Below are 16797 nucleotides of genomic sequence, written 5' to 3'. Positions count from 1 at the left end.
TTATTTTACAAACGAATTCTAATTTTTTATGACACAATTGATATAATATTTTTAATTTACTTAAGTTTGACTATTCAAGCAATAAGAAAAATTGAAGGACAAAAGTGAATAAACAGTCAATCTTATTCACAGCTCCAAAAACATTTTGATCCTTCGCTGCCATTAATGGCGACATCGGGAATCATCTCCGCCTATCTCCGCCGCTCTAAACTCTCTCTCCTCCGCCCCACCATTATTTCTCTATCCTCTTCTTCGCCATTACCGACCACCTCGAACTCTACTCTTCCTTTGTTCTCTCGTCACACGACATCGTTTCGTTACTTCTCTGCTCAACCATCTGACTCAGACTTCACTCACCAACTCAATTCAGTCACCGAGTCGGAGCTTCGTAGCTTAGGGTATATCGACGGTTCTCAGGTTTCTGATGCTGCTGGTACTCTTCTCGATGATTTACATCTTCCCATTCGCTGTGTTGTCTCTTTGCTCGATGGTTACCATGATCTCACTGGCCTTCCTTGGTAATTCTTTTGTTTAATTTTAGTATTTGAGAGATTTTATTTATCATGTTTTCGATTTTAGTTGATGATGTTATCTTGTTGGTGTTATGTAGGATTATTGGACTATGATTATTGAATTATATTGAACTAGGTTTATTGATTTTCTTGATTTAAAAAAGCATACTTTTTTGGAGATATGATTTTCAGAACTTCAAAATGTTTGTTATTGATATGCATTAGTTTTTCAATCTATTGAATTTTATTTTGAGTGTGATGTTTTTCCCAAATTATTGAGGTTTTGGGAGAAATGATGCACTTATAAGCAAAGAAGTGCATGAAGAATGTAAAGTACCCATCTTTGAGATACTTCCACAAGCTTGTTTAAGGGGCGTGTCCGCTTGCTTTCTCTGCTATTCAATAAGTTATTACTCCCTAATTAACTATTCATTTGCTTCTAGGTCGTTTTAGGGAAGATTTAAAATTTCTTAGAGGTTGTGATTTAACAGGGAATGAATATCTGGAGATCGTAGGATCCTTGTAGGAAGATGGGAGTAGTGGAAGTACGGATGCTTAGATGAGTGAGCGGATATACTTTGAGGGATAGAGTTTAAAAACAAAAATATAAGAGATGGTTTTAGAGTTGCAAATATTAAGGAGAAAATAAAAGTTATTCGTTTTGGATGGTTTGGACATATGCAAGGACGTGTATTGGTGAACTAGTATGGAGGATAAAGATTAAAAAAGTGGAACTTGAGGGATTTAAGAAGAGAGAGAGAAAGACCAATGATGACGTGCAGGAGTGGAAAAGGATATGAAAGATTTGATTTGCAGGTTAAGATAGGAAATTAAAAAGAATGTAAGGACAATTCATGTGGACGAACAACGGAATTGATTTATTAGTTAATGTAGCGACCCAAATCTTTGGGATTAAGGCTTTAGCATTGTTGTTGTTGCTGCTGTATGGTAGACATTGCTTTTTTAATCGTAGAAATATATACGTTTAAGATGAAGCGAGGGAATGCCTGGGAATTTTATACTTTATGCTTCTCTGATCATCAAAAATCCTGATTTAAGCTACATTTTAAGTCATACACCACAACACTGAAATTATCCAAAATCTCACGCCACCAGACTTAAATCTTCACGAATTGTATATCTGATATAACATAGTTTATGGCAATTGTGTATGTTGTAGATTGTACTGGTAATTGATAGTTTGATACTAAAAGAGTATTTTAGTTTATGTTTGATGTGTGCGATTAATAGAGAATTGATATCGATCAATTTTTAAAAAAAATATTTATTTCAATTTTTGATAGGTGGATAGTGATTGCATCATCAACTGTGGCTATGAGGATTACTTTATCTCCTTGGATATTGTTGCAGCTTCATAAGTTGAGACAAATAGGGGAGGTGTTCCCGAAATGTATGTTCTTTCTTCCGATTCTGTCATGGTGTATCTGGTGTCTTGGTTCATTCTGATGTAAAAGAAAGTGAATGGCAATATTGAACTGATGCATTACCTTTTCTTTTTGTTCTTCTGAATTTGTTAATGGGTGTAGTTTCTTTACTTTCACTGCTTTTATAATACTTTTAGTTCAGTGCAAGGAAAGTATAATTGCATTGATAATATTGTTAACTTGAATACTAGCACTCGTCTAAACTGGATTATTTGGTTGTGGAAGTGGTTTCTTGACAGAGCTTCAGCATGTGGTGATGTGATCACAGTTGATGAGGTTTTTTGGTTGTTGTCCTTTAAACAGAGCTGGACTTATTCTGCCTTGTAATTTGAGACTGCAGAAGTTTTCCCTTCAAGCAATTCTGATAAGCGTTGTCAGATCATTCATGCCTTTCAAACACATTATTCACAGAAACAATCATTGTTGTTGACCTTATTCTCAGTATATGTTATTTAAAAGAAGCTATGAGTGTCAGGAATGGTCACATATTCGAGCTCAGGTCCAAAGTTTGACACACGTAGATTGCCAATTGGCCATTCTGCACACTTAAAAACATGAAATTGGTCATGGAGTTGGGATAATCCAATGCCTTCATGAAAGCATATTTTAAGTTATAGTCTCAAATAAATATCTAAGAGTATATCACTTTAATATCTCTTCTTGTTTACTCTTTTTCCACATGTTTTCCCTCTATGAATATGTGGTGTTGTTTTGGTTCATTTAGTCGACCCTATATTTTTTGGAATCAAAGCTTTGGCATTGTTGTCATAGTGTAAAAACAAGGCCCATTGCATCGCACCAGTTCCGTTGTAAAGGTTTTCAAAATAATTAAACCGATATTTCTCGCGATGTAAAGGTGTAAAAAATCGCGTTTTGGGCCGTATCAAGGGATATTTTATATTTTCGACTGATATTTAGGCGTTGCGATAACCGCATTACTTCCCGTTACCCCATCAACGTTCCTTTATCGCGATCACGAGCGTTATTGCATTTTTACATTATGATTGTTGTTGAATACATGGTTTTAAGATAATTGGAGCATGGTTGAAAATTTAATTGTACGATGAGGATTTGTAATCCTATAGTAGTGTTGAACGGCTTACATTGGTATTTGAGACATTAGCAAAGATATTAGCCTTTCTGACTTTTTTGAAATTCATCAATGGGGATGTTTAAGCCAACACCTATTGGTCTATTGCTTAGGCATTGGTGTTATGGTCAATTATGGGGAAATTTATATCAGCTAGGCGTACCCTTTACTTAGTATATAGTGCACTGAATCAGTAATATGGACATGTTAAGTTAGATACTGGTGGTAACCCGTGTATGTACTTAAATTATATTCACTTGAGCATCATGCCAAATTTTTCATATTGGGTTTTTGTTTTTTCCATGTGGAAATTTTGAAGTGCCTCCTCCATTCCCACCACCTTTCTCAGGAAGGAGTTTCGTCAATCAATTCTCTCTTTTTTGGAGGAAAAGGCGAGAGCTTGGGTGCCCTTCATTTTTGTGGTTTGTGGCATCAATTACTGTCCAGGTCAGGTGAACTATTACGTTGTTGTTTTTTTTAGGAAAGCGAATGCTTTTTGACGCCTTATACTTCTTTGCTTTGGTCTGCAGCTCCCATGCTTTCTCTTGTGGATGACTAGTATCAGGAAAATGTCATTGGATCAACATCCAGGATTTGATACGGTAAAGTAGTGATAGCTTTGTAGTCTGTGGGTGTCTGGATGCTCCTTTGCATGAATGGATTGCCACTTTTTTACATTATGTTATGTGTATTGGAAAAGGGTGGAGACTAGGATAATGTTCACATTGAACTCAAATCGATATAATTTTCAAATTACGATCTAATGGCATATAATTTGGGAATCATTGTACCCGACTTACCTTTAAATTTGACTCTTGGACTGTTGATTCCAGTGTGTCTCATTTGACTTTCTACTAAATAATTGTAAGTTTTGATTCTATACAGGGTGGAATCTTATGGTTTCAGAATTTGACTGAAGTATCAAATGGTCCTTTTGGGCTCATTTTACCTGTGCTTATTGCTGGTTTGCATTTCTGTAATATCCAGGTACTGAAATCCTTGCCCATTTTTTCCAGTAAGAAAGTGATTCTAAGTTATTTATTATTTGAATACGGGGAACATATGAAAATTAGTTTTGTAAATACAAATCCAGCAGAGTACCTAAGGTATGACAGTATATGGATTCTCAGAAGACTGTATACTGGAGGGCTGGAGCTTCCTTTTTTTTTCAAGAGAGGTTTGGCTTATTACAAAGTCTTGAGGGCAAGATTATGTTTTTATTTTGATTCCTTACTTAGACTGAAGTATATGGTGTTATCTGAAACATCTTTGATTTTTTGGCATGAGCCTTATCTTGGAACAATCTAGATGGATTTGGGTGAGATGATTTTGTTGCCTCACTTTTTAAATAACCATACTGAAAATGTTTTGTTGTGGAGATTTTTAAACTGTCAGAATTTACTCACTGCAGTCTTCTATCCGCTGTGATCTTCTCCTTATGAATCAAGCTTGTGGTGTACTGGGTATGGGCTCCAGAAACTAGTGTTCAATGATTTAATGATGTCCCTTACATTCATAGTGTAAAATTAAGGCCTTACATTGCACCGGCTTCACTGTAAAGGTTTTGGAAAAACAAAATGATATTTATCGCGCTGTAAAGGCGTAAAAAACTGCATTTTGTGCCATATCAAGAGATATCTCATACTTTCGACCAATATTTGGGAGCAATGATAACCGCATTACTTCCGCTATTACCACAATCTTGCACTACGCTTACATCTCCTCTCCACTCCCTTTTTTCATGTATTCTTTTGCTTTGTTTGTGGATTGAGAAAGATACGAGGGAAAAGATGGTAAATATGTAAAATTCAGGTTCCGCTATGCTTGAGTTTTTCAACTTTTGCTATGTTGATTATAATATGTCTTTATTTTGTATTACATTGCTGTTTGTGTAGCGCAATACTTTGACCTATGAGGTGTTTAGGGCAATTGATCTCAGGATTTTCAATGTTCTATTTTATTGTCTGAACATCCTAGCTGAGATTCACCTCCATTTAAGGTCCATTCTCATTACCCAATGCCATTAAGTGACTCTCACCTAGGCGGGGTTTTCGGAGACTGATGTATGCAACCTTATCCTTGTCAGTGATAACAAAGAGTTTGTTTCCAACCCACCGTTGAGAGCAAATACCATCTGCAAGTTCAATACTGCACACATAAATAAGAAATGTTGATGATTTAATGAACCGTTTTAACATAGCCCCTTATAATTTGAAACCAAAGAACTAGAAAGTTTTGGTCCATGAAAGTAAGGGACGACACTCACCTCTATTTAAGTTTTTTTCAGAAAAATGCTGGACAAATATCTAGATCTGTTGAGCTATGTTTATGCTGGCTTGAGTCAGTCATACGTTTCATGCCTGTTGGCTATTGGTTTTCTGAAACTTATACCAGTGGATTCCTGTCCAGAGCTAGGTTCAGTAAAACGGTTAAATTCAGTATTTGTTCCACACTGGTCTGTATAGAAGCATCCTGTTTTTTTTTCTTTTATAAGGATGGACAAACTGCATGCATACTTTCTGGAGCTTATTTGCTTCTGTAGATGTAAAACTGATGGAATGTTGGTATTGCATTTACCTTATAAACCTGTAACATTGAGCAACATCACTAATTTGTGGATGTGGTGCTTCTGAACAAATTCATAGGGACATATGGTACATAATTGAGATGCTTGTAAGATGGCGTGTTCTAGTCGTTTTTATGCTTGCATTGTACTTTGAGTTCTTATATTTTTTTCTATTGTTTTGATGCATTGTGAGCTGTGTTGCTTTGGTTTACCAGGTCTCCTTTAGGTCCGTTTCAGCTGTTCAAGGAGAAGAAACATTTCATTTGTTAGCTAAAGTGAGTGCAAAGTTAGGCATTTTTGTCCTTTTTGTTGGAAGAATCTTGCTGGTGCTCTGTTTCTTTTTTCTCTTCTTTTCTTATCCTTGGTGTTTTTTTTTTTTTTTTTTTTTTTTTTTTTTCGCGGGGGGGGGGGGGGGGGGGGGGGTGTGGGGTGTTTGTATAACTGTTTTCATGTATTTTCTATTACATTGTCACATTTGTGATTTGTAAGCTCCCTTGCTTAATTTCACACTTCAGTTGTTTTCTACTTTTCTTTTTTGATTGCAGTTGTACAAAAAGTATCTGGAACTGCTAACGCTGCCTATCCTAATTGTAGGATTTTACATACCCCAGGCAAGTTTGTTACTCAACTGTGATTTGTCTCATCATGTTGCAAATTTCATGTATACTGATGACATTACTGATTGTAGACTGTAGTGCTTTATCAATATAACATGGCCTCTTACTGATGATAGGTTTGTTAATTCCACTTATCAGTATGTTTTTCAAATTACTTCTTAACTTTGATGTTTTACAAGTTTCAGGTTTTTTAAAGTATTTGGCATTGTTAATGTTGCCCATACTAATTTTAGGATGTTATATAATATAATATATACCTTTGAAATAAAATATTGGCAGAGGTTATAGGAGGACAATAAGTGGCCACCATCTTGCACAATGCTTATTAGTTCTCATGTATTCCCTTCACCTCATATTATGAGATATGGTTTCAGTTTTGATTTCTAAATTATATGACAAGATTCGAAGGGGCATACTCCTTTGTCCCGCTCATTTTGCATCATTTAGGTGAAAAAGCTCTCACTTCCTAATTCTTAGTGATATAAAATTAATGGGACAGAGGAGTAAGTAAGAGAGTAAAATGTGAAACATTGTGCATTGAATGTTTTCCATCTGCAGTGACTTACTATACACTTGTGTAGAGAAGTGAGTTTTGGAAATTTGTTTCTGTCAAAACATTGATAACTGTTTTTTCATGAAAAAAGAGTTTGTCTTCTAAAAGGTGTGATGAATTATTATATTATTATTATTTGTTAATAGAGGATGGTGAATCACGCTTATGGTTGTCTCTAATCATGGATTATGGTAGCATATGAAAATTCATTGTCATTCATATTCAAATTTTGCACTTCTGTTCTTACAGCACCAATTATTTTTTTAGGGAAGTCTTGTCTATTGGGTGACCAACAGTTCGCTAAGCCTAGTGCAGGTGAGTCTCTGCTTTGTCTGTAATGGAGAAGTAAATATAAGAACTGAAGATTTCTTGATTTAGTTTGCTCACATGTGCTACTTTCCATTTGTTCTTTGCTTCTCAAGAAGAGGAAAAAAGAAGGTGTTCTAAAAAGTATAGGAAAGAATTTAATGGAAATGTGAACTTCATGAAGTTTACTAATATTTCACTTTTGAATGATTTTCAATTTGTAAAGAATCAACTATATCAGAGTATAATGAAATCAGTAATGAACTTTCCAGAAACAATCCACACAAAATTGATTGAGTATATTGCTGTGAAAATCAGAGTAACAAAAGCATACCCCACTTCGAGAGGAGGCTCTCTCCAAAACAAACTTAATAACCAACTTTCTGATGCCCATTATAATCCATGCCTCAAGTATTTAAGCAAACAGAAATAACAAACTAATGACATCACTCACAAAAATAATGACATCATAAAATATTCAAAATATTAATTAACTAATTCTTAGCTGTCCTTTTCCTTGAGTATGTGAAAACGATCGGTGGTTTATTGGGCCGACCCTGTTGAGTCCTTGCATCACCTCCGCCACAAAGAGCCACCTTGTCCTCAAGGTGAAAATCAGGAAAGCGAGCATCCAGAGAAGCATAATCCTCCCAAGTGGCCTCAAAATCTGGCAGCCCTAACCATTTAACCAGCACCTCCGCAGTTGCAACTCCCCCATTAGATTCATTACGAACCCCCAATACCTCCTCTGGTTCAGCCACCAAGATCATATCCTCCGTAAGTTGAGTAGGAACAGTAGGGTTCACCTGAGCAGAACCAATGGCTTTCTTGAGCTGTGAAATGTGAAAAACCGGGTGTATCTTGGCTTCTGGAGGTAAGGCTAACTTATATGCCACCTTCCCTACTCTCTCCAATACTTCAAAGGGTCCAAAGTAACGAGCAGCCAGATTTTCATGTAGCCTGGTAACCACCGATTTCTGGCGGTAAGGTTGTAATTTCAGGAACACACGATCCCCCACTGCAAATTCCATATCCCTTCTTTTAGCATCAGCCTGTTTTTTCATGATTTGCTGAGCCCGAAGTAAATGAGCCTTCAAATCATCGAGTATGGCATCCCGTTCCTGCAGCTGTTCTTCAAGAGATGAATTGGCAGTACTACCCTTCTCAAAACGGATCAATGCAGGAGGATCTCGCCCATATAGAGCTTTGAAAGGGGTACAAGATATTGAGTTGTGATGGGAAGTGTTATACCAGTATTCTGCCCAATCCAGCCATTTACTCCAACTCTTAGGCTTATCTCCAACGAAGCACCTTAGATATGTTTCAACTCCCTTATTCACCACTTCGCTCTGACCATCCGTTTGTGGGTGGTACGCTGTACTTCTTTTCAAGTGAGTGCCTTGAAGGCGAAATAACCCCTGCCAAAAGTAACTCATGAAGATTTTATCGCGATCAGACAATAGTGGAAGGAAAACCATGTAATCTGACAACCTCATGAATAAACACTGCTGCTACTCCTTGAGCCGTAAACGGATGCTTGAGAGGAATGAAATGAGCATATTTAGATAGGCGATCCACTACCACTAATATCGTATCGTAACCATGTGATTTCGGCAGCTTCTCAATGAAATCCATCGATAGGTCTTCCCAAACCTGAGATGGGATGGGTAGAGGTTGTAGTAATCCTGCCGGGCTGAGGGTTGAGTGTTTGTTGCGCCGGCAAATAATGCAAGAGGATATATACTTAGAGACACAACGCCGCATTCTCGGCCAATACCATTCTCTAGCCAAACGTTGATAAGTTTTAAAATCCCCTGAATGACCACCAATGGCAGAGTCATGATATTCCGCCAATAATTTAGTGACCAATTGCGAATTACCAGGGATAACCAACCTCCCTTTGTATTTAAGATTTCCATGCTCAATATGATAGCCTTTAGGCACCGTTTCCCCTTGTTGAATAGCACGAACCAATTCCTGAATAAATGGGTCCGTGTGCAGTTCCTATTGAAATTCTTCCCATTTGATCCCACCAGCTGAGATGAGAGCGTTGCAATCGAACTCGGGTTGTTCCTTACGTGACAAAGCATCGGCCACCTTGTTATGAGCCCCCGGTTTATACTGAATTTCAAATTCATACCCCAAGAGTTTACTCATCCATCTTTGATACTCCGTTCCCACTTCTTTCTGAGCCATGAGAAACCTGAGACTTTGTTGATCTGTGCGAATAATGAACTTCCTTCCCAAAAGATACTGGCGCCATTTCATTACTGACAGAACGATTGCCATCAACTCCTTCTCATATATTGATTTTTGCTGCGCTCGTTGCCCTAAGACTTTGCTGAAGAAGGCTAGGGGATGATCTAATTGCATAAGCACCGCTCCTAGCCCAAATCCAGATGCGTCTGCTTCAATGACAAACAACTGATCAAAATCTGGTATGGCCAATACTGGCACCTGGGTCATAGCGCACTTCAAGGCTATAAAGGCTTGGGTGGCCTCCTCACTCCACTTGAATTGATCTTTCTTGAGTTGGGCAGTGAGGGGTGCTGCTATGGATGCATAACCCTTCACAAATTTACGATAATAGCCCGTTAAACCCAAGAATCCTCGGAGTTCCCTAATGTTTGCAGGAATAGGCCATGAGGTTACTGCTGATACTTTTGATTGATCCACCGCCACTCCCGCTTGTGAAATAACATGTCCCAGGTACGCCACCTCCTTCTTCCCTATTTCACATTTCTTCCAATTGGCGAACAATTGATGACTAGAAAGTAACTCTAATACTTGTTGTAAATGCAGTATATGGGCATCCCAAGACTTGCTGTAAATCAAGATGTCATCGAAAAAGACCAAAACAAACTTCCTCAAGCACGGTCGGAATACCTCATTCATGACTGCCTGGAATGTGGCAGGAGCGTTAGTCAATCCAAAAGGCATCACCAAGAATTCATAGTGACCCTCGTGTGTACGGAAAGCTGTTTTGTGAATATCTTCGCATCTCATTCGTATCTGATGATATCCCGATTTTAGGTCTAGTTTACTGAACACCTCAGCCCCACTCAACTCATCCAATAACTCATCTATGACCGGAATCGGAAACTTGTTTGGAACAGTCGCCTTGTTGAGTGCCCGATAATCCACACAAAAACGCCACGACCCATCCTTCTTCTTCACCAACAAGACCGGACTGGAAAAAGGGCTCCTGGAGGGTTGAATTATACCAGCTGTCAACATATCTGCAATTAAAGACTCTATCTCATTTTTCTGTCCTTGAGGATATCTATAAGGTCTCCTGCTAATAGGATCGGTACCCTCTTTGAGTACTATGGCATGATCGTGAGTTCTCTTAGGAGGTAAACCCGAAGGCATGTTGAATACGTGTTTAAACTCCTGCAACACTGAGGGGATTTGCCCCATATCCAACTCATCATTCTTCTGTTGGTCACTTGACAACTGGTTGAATTCCACTAAGTACCCTCCCCCCTCTTTCTGTAAGGTTCGTATCATGGCTTTCAATGAAATTTTTGTTCTCCCCAGTGAAGGATCCCCCTTAAGTGTTATATGTTCACTCCCCAGCTGAAACTTTAAGGTTTGGGTTTTCCAATTAGTCATTATGGTTCCCAATTTCTCGAGCCATTGAATCCCTAAAATAACATCAGAATTTCCCAAGGGAAGAGGGAGGAAATCCTCCATAATAGTCATACCTGGAAGCTGCAGACTCACCCCTTTGCACAGCCCAGTACCCCTTACTGACTCCCCTGTTCCCAACGACACACCAAAGGATTTTGTTGGGGAAAGTGGAACCCCCAATGTTTCAACAAATTCCCTTGAAATGAAATTGTGCGTAGCCCCCGGATCGATCATCACTACTACTTCCTTGCCTAGTATAAGACCCAACATTTTCAAAGTTCGAGGGCTCGTGAAACCCATCACTGAGTTAAAAGATATTTCGGGTTGTATTTCTTCCACTAACTCCGTATGCGCCAACTCCTTGGTTTGCATCTCTGTATTTAACTCTAACTCCTCTCCGTGTTCATCATCCTGCGAAATCAACACACTAAGTTCTTTTCGTCGACATCTATGGCCAACCATCCATTTATCGTCGCATCTAAAGCATAAACCCTTCTCTCTCTTCTGTTGGACCTCCCGTTCCGTCAATCTCCTTATTTTTCCAGGTTTGTGGTGTATATTTGTGGAGGTGTAAGTTTTAATTTGGGGTGTAATTTGGTTCTGGGTGGAAATGGGGAGACTCGTGGAGTAAGAGGATGAGGGAAAAGTGTTTAGGGTTTTTGGGTTGTATTTTGAAAAAGGGGAAGTTTGGTATTGGGCTGAATGTTTGCAGGAAGGCCCAATTCGTAATTTCTCTTCTATTTTTGCCGCCAATTCCATTGCATGGTCCAATGTAATTGGGCCTAATAATCCGATTTCGGCCCGTATCTCCTCCTTGAGGCCATTAATAAACTGACCCATTGCAATTTCTTCGGGAACCCCTTCCAAAGGAGCCAAGAGTTCAATGAACCTTCTTCGATATTCGTTCACTTCCCCTACCTGACGATTACTCAACCATTGTTCATGGAGAGTGCCGGTGGAGGTAGATCGGAACTTCCTCAGGATTAACCCCTTCATTTCGCCCCAAGTGGTCATAGGATGACGCTTGTGCTCCCATTGATACCAAAATAGCGCGTCACCCTCCAGCGCCACCACCGCCGCCTCCAGCCTGTCCTCCTCTGAGAGCCGATAAAACTTAAAGAAGCGTTCAGCACGGAGGATCCATCCATCTGGGTTCTCTCCATTAAAGGCGGGCATGTCCAGCCTCTTAAACCGCCAGTTAGCACCGTTGCCTTGGTTCCCTCCCAATCCACCTTCATCAAGAATACGATTAGGAATGGGCGTACCTCTTGTTTGTGCCCTAGCATCCGATTCCCCTGACTCTCCTTCGACACGTGAACGAAGGGCTCCCAACGTGTCACGCACCTCTCGCTGGAAGCGCTCCTGGTCATCGCGATTGTGCGCTACTCGCCCATCTAACTGTAGTGAAAAAGCTGCCAGTTCTCGCCGGAGATGTTCAGAAAGCTGTTGCTGTTGTTCAGCTCGAGAAGTGGCTAGGGCATTTGCAATCTCCTCAGCCACGATTGCACGCATTTCCGTCATCCCCTGCTCCAGTTGTTCGATTCTCTGAGTTACCGTTGATGGCGCCATCGACCTGTCCCTCGATCGACGATGCTCTGATACCAGGTTTGTAAAGAATCAACTATATCAGAGTATAATGAAATCAGTAATGAACTTTCCAGAAACAATCCACACAAAATTGATTGAGTATATTGCTGTGAAAATCAGAGTAACAAAAGCATACCCCACTTCGAGAGGAGGCTCTCTCCAAAACAAACTTAATAACCAACTTTTTGATGCCCATTATAATCCATGCCTCAAGTATTTAAGCAAATAGAAATAACAAACTAATGACATCACTCACAAAAATAATGACATCATAAAATATTCAAAATATTAATTAACTAATTCTTAGCTGTCCTTTTCCTTGAGTATGTGAAAACGATCGGTGGTTTATTGGGCCGACCCTGTTGAGTCCTTGCACAATTCTGGCAACTGAATTGTTCTTAGGATTTGGACATTTGTTGTTACCTTGTTGCTTGACTTTAGAACTTGTAGCTTGTGCAAGACTAGTACTTATTGGGGATATGGGTTCTGTGTAATATAAAACAGTGCTGTACTAGAGCTGATCTTAATCAACTTGCCTCGCATAGGTGCATTTATGCATTACTATAACGAGTGAGGGATATTGTGTTCACCTTGGTGCATGTGCTTTATTGACCTGTTTCTTCACAAGGAACTGATGACTGACTGCTTGGTGCATTTGTCTTGTCTTGTCTTAACTGACTGCTTCTTCACCTTGGTGCATTGGTCTTGTCTCAAAAGAGTCTATATTTCTTCCCTCAAGTTTCACTTGTATGAATTTTTTCATTACTGTCACTTTGACATGGTTTTCTCCTTGAAGTGTCTTCCCATGGAAAGTCCACCTTGACTAAAGGCCTCTACAATTTACATAAAATTCTAAGTGGGAAACTAACACACTCATACTAGCCTTCCAAATAAAATTGAAAAATAATGTTACAGACTAGAAACTCTTGGTTTGCTCATATGGTGATACTCATTGGACTGCTCGATCGAATTCACAAATTAACACGAGTGTAGTTTTCCTCAACTTTAGAGTTTAGGGGAGGGGCAGGTACTCCAATGGGGTAGAAACAGATAATTAACGTTTACTAATTTCCATGAAATGAGGAAGTGCTTTTTGGGTCGATCTTTATTGTGATAAATATTAAGAGAAAGGGGAGGGGGCAGGTGCGCCAATGCGGTAGAAACAGATAATTAGCGCTCATTTATTACCATGACATGAGGACATGCTTTTTGGGTCAAACTTTATTGTGAAAAATATTAAGAATTGCAAACAGTTTCTCTGATACAATGCTTATTTCCTTGCAATATATCGTTCAGCAACTCTGTCTTCAACACCCTGTTATTAGCCAAAAGTTGGGATTAGTGCAGAAGTCTGTGAATGTGTCTGTTAATTCTGAAGGGAATGTAAATGGTTCAACGCTGCCAGATGCTCCAAGAAAACGCGGACCAGTGTCTGCTTTTGACTTATCTCCTCTACAACTGGTTGATGTGAGTTGTTATTTTCATGAACGCTATAGAGTATCCCCAATATATGATTGGTTGATGATAGCTCTCTTCTCTTCAAAATATTGATTTAGTATATCATGAATATGTAAAAATTCATGGAGTAAGTTTTGTTCTGAATATTGCAATTTTTAACAGCAATCAGTTGCCCACCTTTCGGCAGGGAGAGTTGATAGAGCACTTCCTTTGCTAAGGTAATACTCCTATTAATTTTGTTTGTAGCTTCCTTTGATTTTCGTATTGACCTTCTCTAACTGTTCAACTGAATTGAATTCATATAGAGTGGCACTTTCCAAAGATCCCGAGTATTATATAGCTTTGACTGTGTTGGGACAGGCTATGCTACAGCTGAAAGATTATGATGAAGCAGTTGAATATTTAGAATGTGCTCTTTCAAAGGTTTGATTTTTCTTGTCCTTTAACTATTAAAGTATTTTACAACATAACATGGTTCTTCTGATTTACACTAACCCAAATCTCAATAAGGACGACTTGTAATATTTTTCTCCAAGTCAAGCAATTCATAAGTGGGGCGGGCAGGTGCATCTCCCCACGAAATTTTTTCATCCAAATATAAGTACCTTTATTGTGAGATGAAAGCTATGTTCCAACGTATTATCCCACAAAAGGCTTAATATACTAAGAGTATATAAAATATTTTCTCACTAAATGATGGGTTTTAAGAGTGCTCTTGACACGAATAAATCTAATATGTACTGCTTTGTATTAAACTTTTAACACCAAACTGCCTCTCCACAAAAACAGTCACGTTCCACCATTTCTCCGTGCCACTCTTTAGTAATTATGACCAGCTACCACGTCTTGTGTCTAATGCAGTGGAATGAGTGACCTCTCTTTTTCACAGATATCTCTTAGGGATCCAACTGATGCTGAGGCGCTTGATTATTTCATTCAGGCATCAATGTCAGCTGGTGCTGCATACTATCACCAGGTGCATCTACATATTATGCATATATGTTAGTCATTTTTTCTTGTTAACTGCATAAAATATCAAAGAGATCATAAAAAAGGATTACATGCTTGACCATTATACTACTGACCAATGGAAGGCATTACCATACCCAACATGGCAACAAAGTTCCTAATGTTACGTAATGTCACTAGATTGAAAAGTTATTTACTGCCATCTCTAGGAGATCTTTTTAGCTAGTTTCAGGTTGATTTGCAGTTCTTCAGCGTCCCTGTATTTTTTACTAATTCCTGTCAAGTTCCACAAAACTACATACATACTCTCGCTATAAGATGTTTTAATATTTGGATCTTTTGTTGCAATCATGCTTTACCAGGGCAAACTAGCTGAATCATTTGCACACTTCGAAAGAATAAGGGACATCGAAGTGCCAGAAGAACCTACAGCCAAGGCTCGTTATTATGAGGGATTAATGGTGTTTTCCAGGTAGTTTGTTTTACTTCCATGTTGTAGATTTTCAAGATACAAAAAGAGTGCTAATGAACTGCACTTTCTTCAGTTTCTTAATCAACGAAGGTCGTAAAGATGAAGCCACCCATTATTTACGAATGGCTGCTGCCTATGATCCGCAGTATGCTGTATATTTGGAACACTTGGATAAAGTTCGTGATAATTTTGTCAGTGATCTTGCTAGCAGCAGGAGAGCAGACTACTGAACCTATCACAAAAAACATTCAAAATCTGGTTAAATACTATTATCTTTGCGCTTGGAGTGACGACAAATAGTGAGGTAATAACTGAGGCGCGTCCATTGCTGGTTAGATACTTCTATTCTTTTCCATTCAGTTCATTTCAATACAGGAACAATCCCATTAATTTTGAGCTAGTAAATTTGTAATTTCACATCCTAGAGTGGGATGACTAACGTCTTCGAATTTTTCGGTAACCATTACATAGCTATCCTTTTTCTGATTTAGTTCTTGCGATCAATGCTTGTTGGATCATGGTAGACCAAAAAATTGAAAGCAAATTTTTTCAAGTAAATGCAATTTCCTCTCAACTTGAACTAATTGCATTCAAATCTTGCAATTACGACCTAACACACAACTACTTGTACACCAAGTAGATATCCTTTCACATCTCATTGAAGTTCAAAGCCCTCTTATGCCTCTGCTGTCCATTTCCTATCTGTTTTTTCAAGCTAACTAAACAATAAACAATAAACATGGAACATGTCTATTGTTTGAGTTAAGTACTCTTGCAGCTGTAAGAGACCGTCTTCCAAAATAAGAAGTCTATATTATACTTCCTCCGTTCCATAATACTTGCTACATTTTCTATTTTTGGTAATTTCATATTACTTGCTACATTTCCTTTTTTAGTAATAAAACAATCATTTAAAGTTCTACCTACTCTTATTTTTATCCTACTCTATACTCTATACTCTATAATAAAAACTATATTATACTCTATAAAGTAACCTAAAAACCTATTTTTCCTTTTTCTTTTTCAATTAACAATAATAAAATACTATACTCTATAAAGTAAACAATCAGCTACAGTGTAAGTCAATCACTTTTCTTAATACCCGTGCCCATGCAAATGTAGCAACTAAAATGGAACGGAGGAAGTATTTTTAATTGGTTGGACTATTTAACTTATGTATTTCCTCTGTTTTCTTATACTTATTACGTTTGACTTTTACGCAATCCAATATGCATTTTTAAAAATTATAAAAGGTGAATATTATGAAAGTATGCAATTAGACGATTTAAACAAAATTTCACTTGTTTATAATTTTTCTTACACATTAGTCGCAATGTATAAAATAAGCTTGAACGATAAATAGTGTCAATAACCGTAATGTAGCGAGTATTTCAAAACGGAGGAAATATGAGTGCATCTCTTAGTGATACTGTTTCACACAACAATTTGTGTTTTGTGTTGTAGATGGATTAGCTCATACTCATTAGTAAAAATGGACGAGTTTTAATATTGTAGGAGCAATTATCACTTATTTGTAATTTTTTGATCCTATTTAATTTACACCATATTCTTTATTTGAAGATTATCTA

At 38.1% G+C, this 16797-nt stretch overlaps 1 protein-coding gene across 3 annotated transcripts; it reads left to right on the top strand.

Moving 5' to 3' along the window:
* Positions 1 to 86: 86 nt before the first annotated feature.
* On the top strand, positions 87 to 15766 carry LOC130796979 (ALBINO3-like protein 2, chloroplastic). Of its 3 annotated transcripts, XM_057659441.1 has the most exons (14): positions 87 to 518; positions 1817 to 1923; positions 3367 to 3494; positions 3578 to 3649; positions 3933 to 4034; positions 5829 to 5888; positions 6159 to 6224; positions 7051 to 7098; positions 13606 to 13776; positions 13930 to 13985; positions 14073 to 14190; positions 14657 to 14743; positions 15099 to 15208; positions 15282 to 15766. In XM_057659441.1, exons 1-14 carry the CDS (start codon positions 166 to 168, stop codon positions 15436 to 15438), a joined length of 1635 nt encoding a protein of 544 aa, XP_057515424.1. In that variant the 5' UTR covers positions 87 to 165; the 3' UTR covers positions 15439 to 15766. The 3 variants fall into 3 exon arrangements, with proteins under 3 accessions (XP_057515424.1, XP_057515425.1, XP_057515426.1); XM_057659442.1 differs by lacking the exon at positions 7051 to 7098; XM_057659443.1 differs by lacking the exon at positions 13606 to 13776.
* The last annotated feature ends 1031 nt before the right edge of the window (positions 15767 to 16797 follow it).

This window comes from Amaranthus tricolor, chromosome 12 (assembly GCF_026212465.1).
Source record: "Amaranthus tricolor cultivar Red isolate AtriRed21 chromosome 12, ASM2621246v1, whole genome shotgun sequence".
Classification (NCBI taxonomy): Eukaryota; Viridiplantae; Streptophyta; class Magnoliopsida; order Caryophyllales; family Amaranthaceae; genus Amaranthus; species Amaranthus tricolor.
The sequence above is the reverse complement of the archived record's forward strand: the minus strand, read 5'-3'. Positions and strand labels throughout refer to the sequence as shown.

Bases quoted from the DNA above. Each gene is read 5' to 3' on its own strand.
- LOC130796979 (XM_057659441.1), top strand. From the start codon at position 166: ATGGCGACATCGGGAATCATCTCCGCCTATCTCCGCCGCTCTAAACTC. The intron at 6,225-7,050 runs GCAAGTTTGTTA...TTATTTTTTTAG, and splicing joins TAGGATTTTACATACCCCAG to GGAAGTCTTGTCTATTGGGT. The intron at 15,209-15,281 runs GTAGTTTGTTTT...CACTTTCTTCAG, and splicing joins GGATTAATGGTGTTTTCCAG to TTTCTTAATCAACGAAGGTC.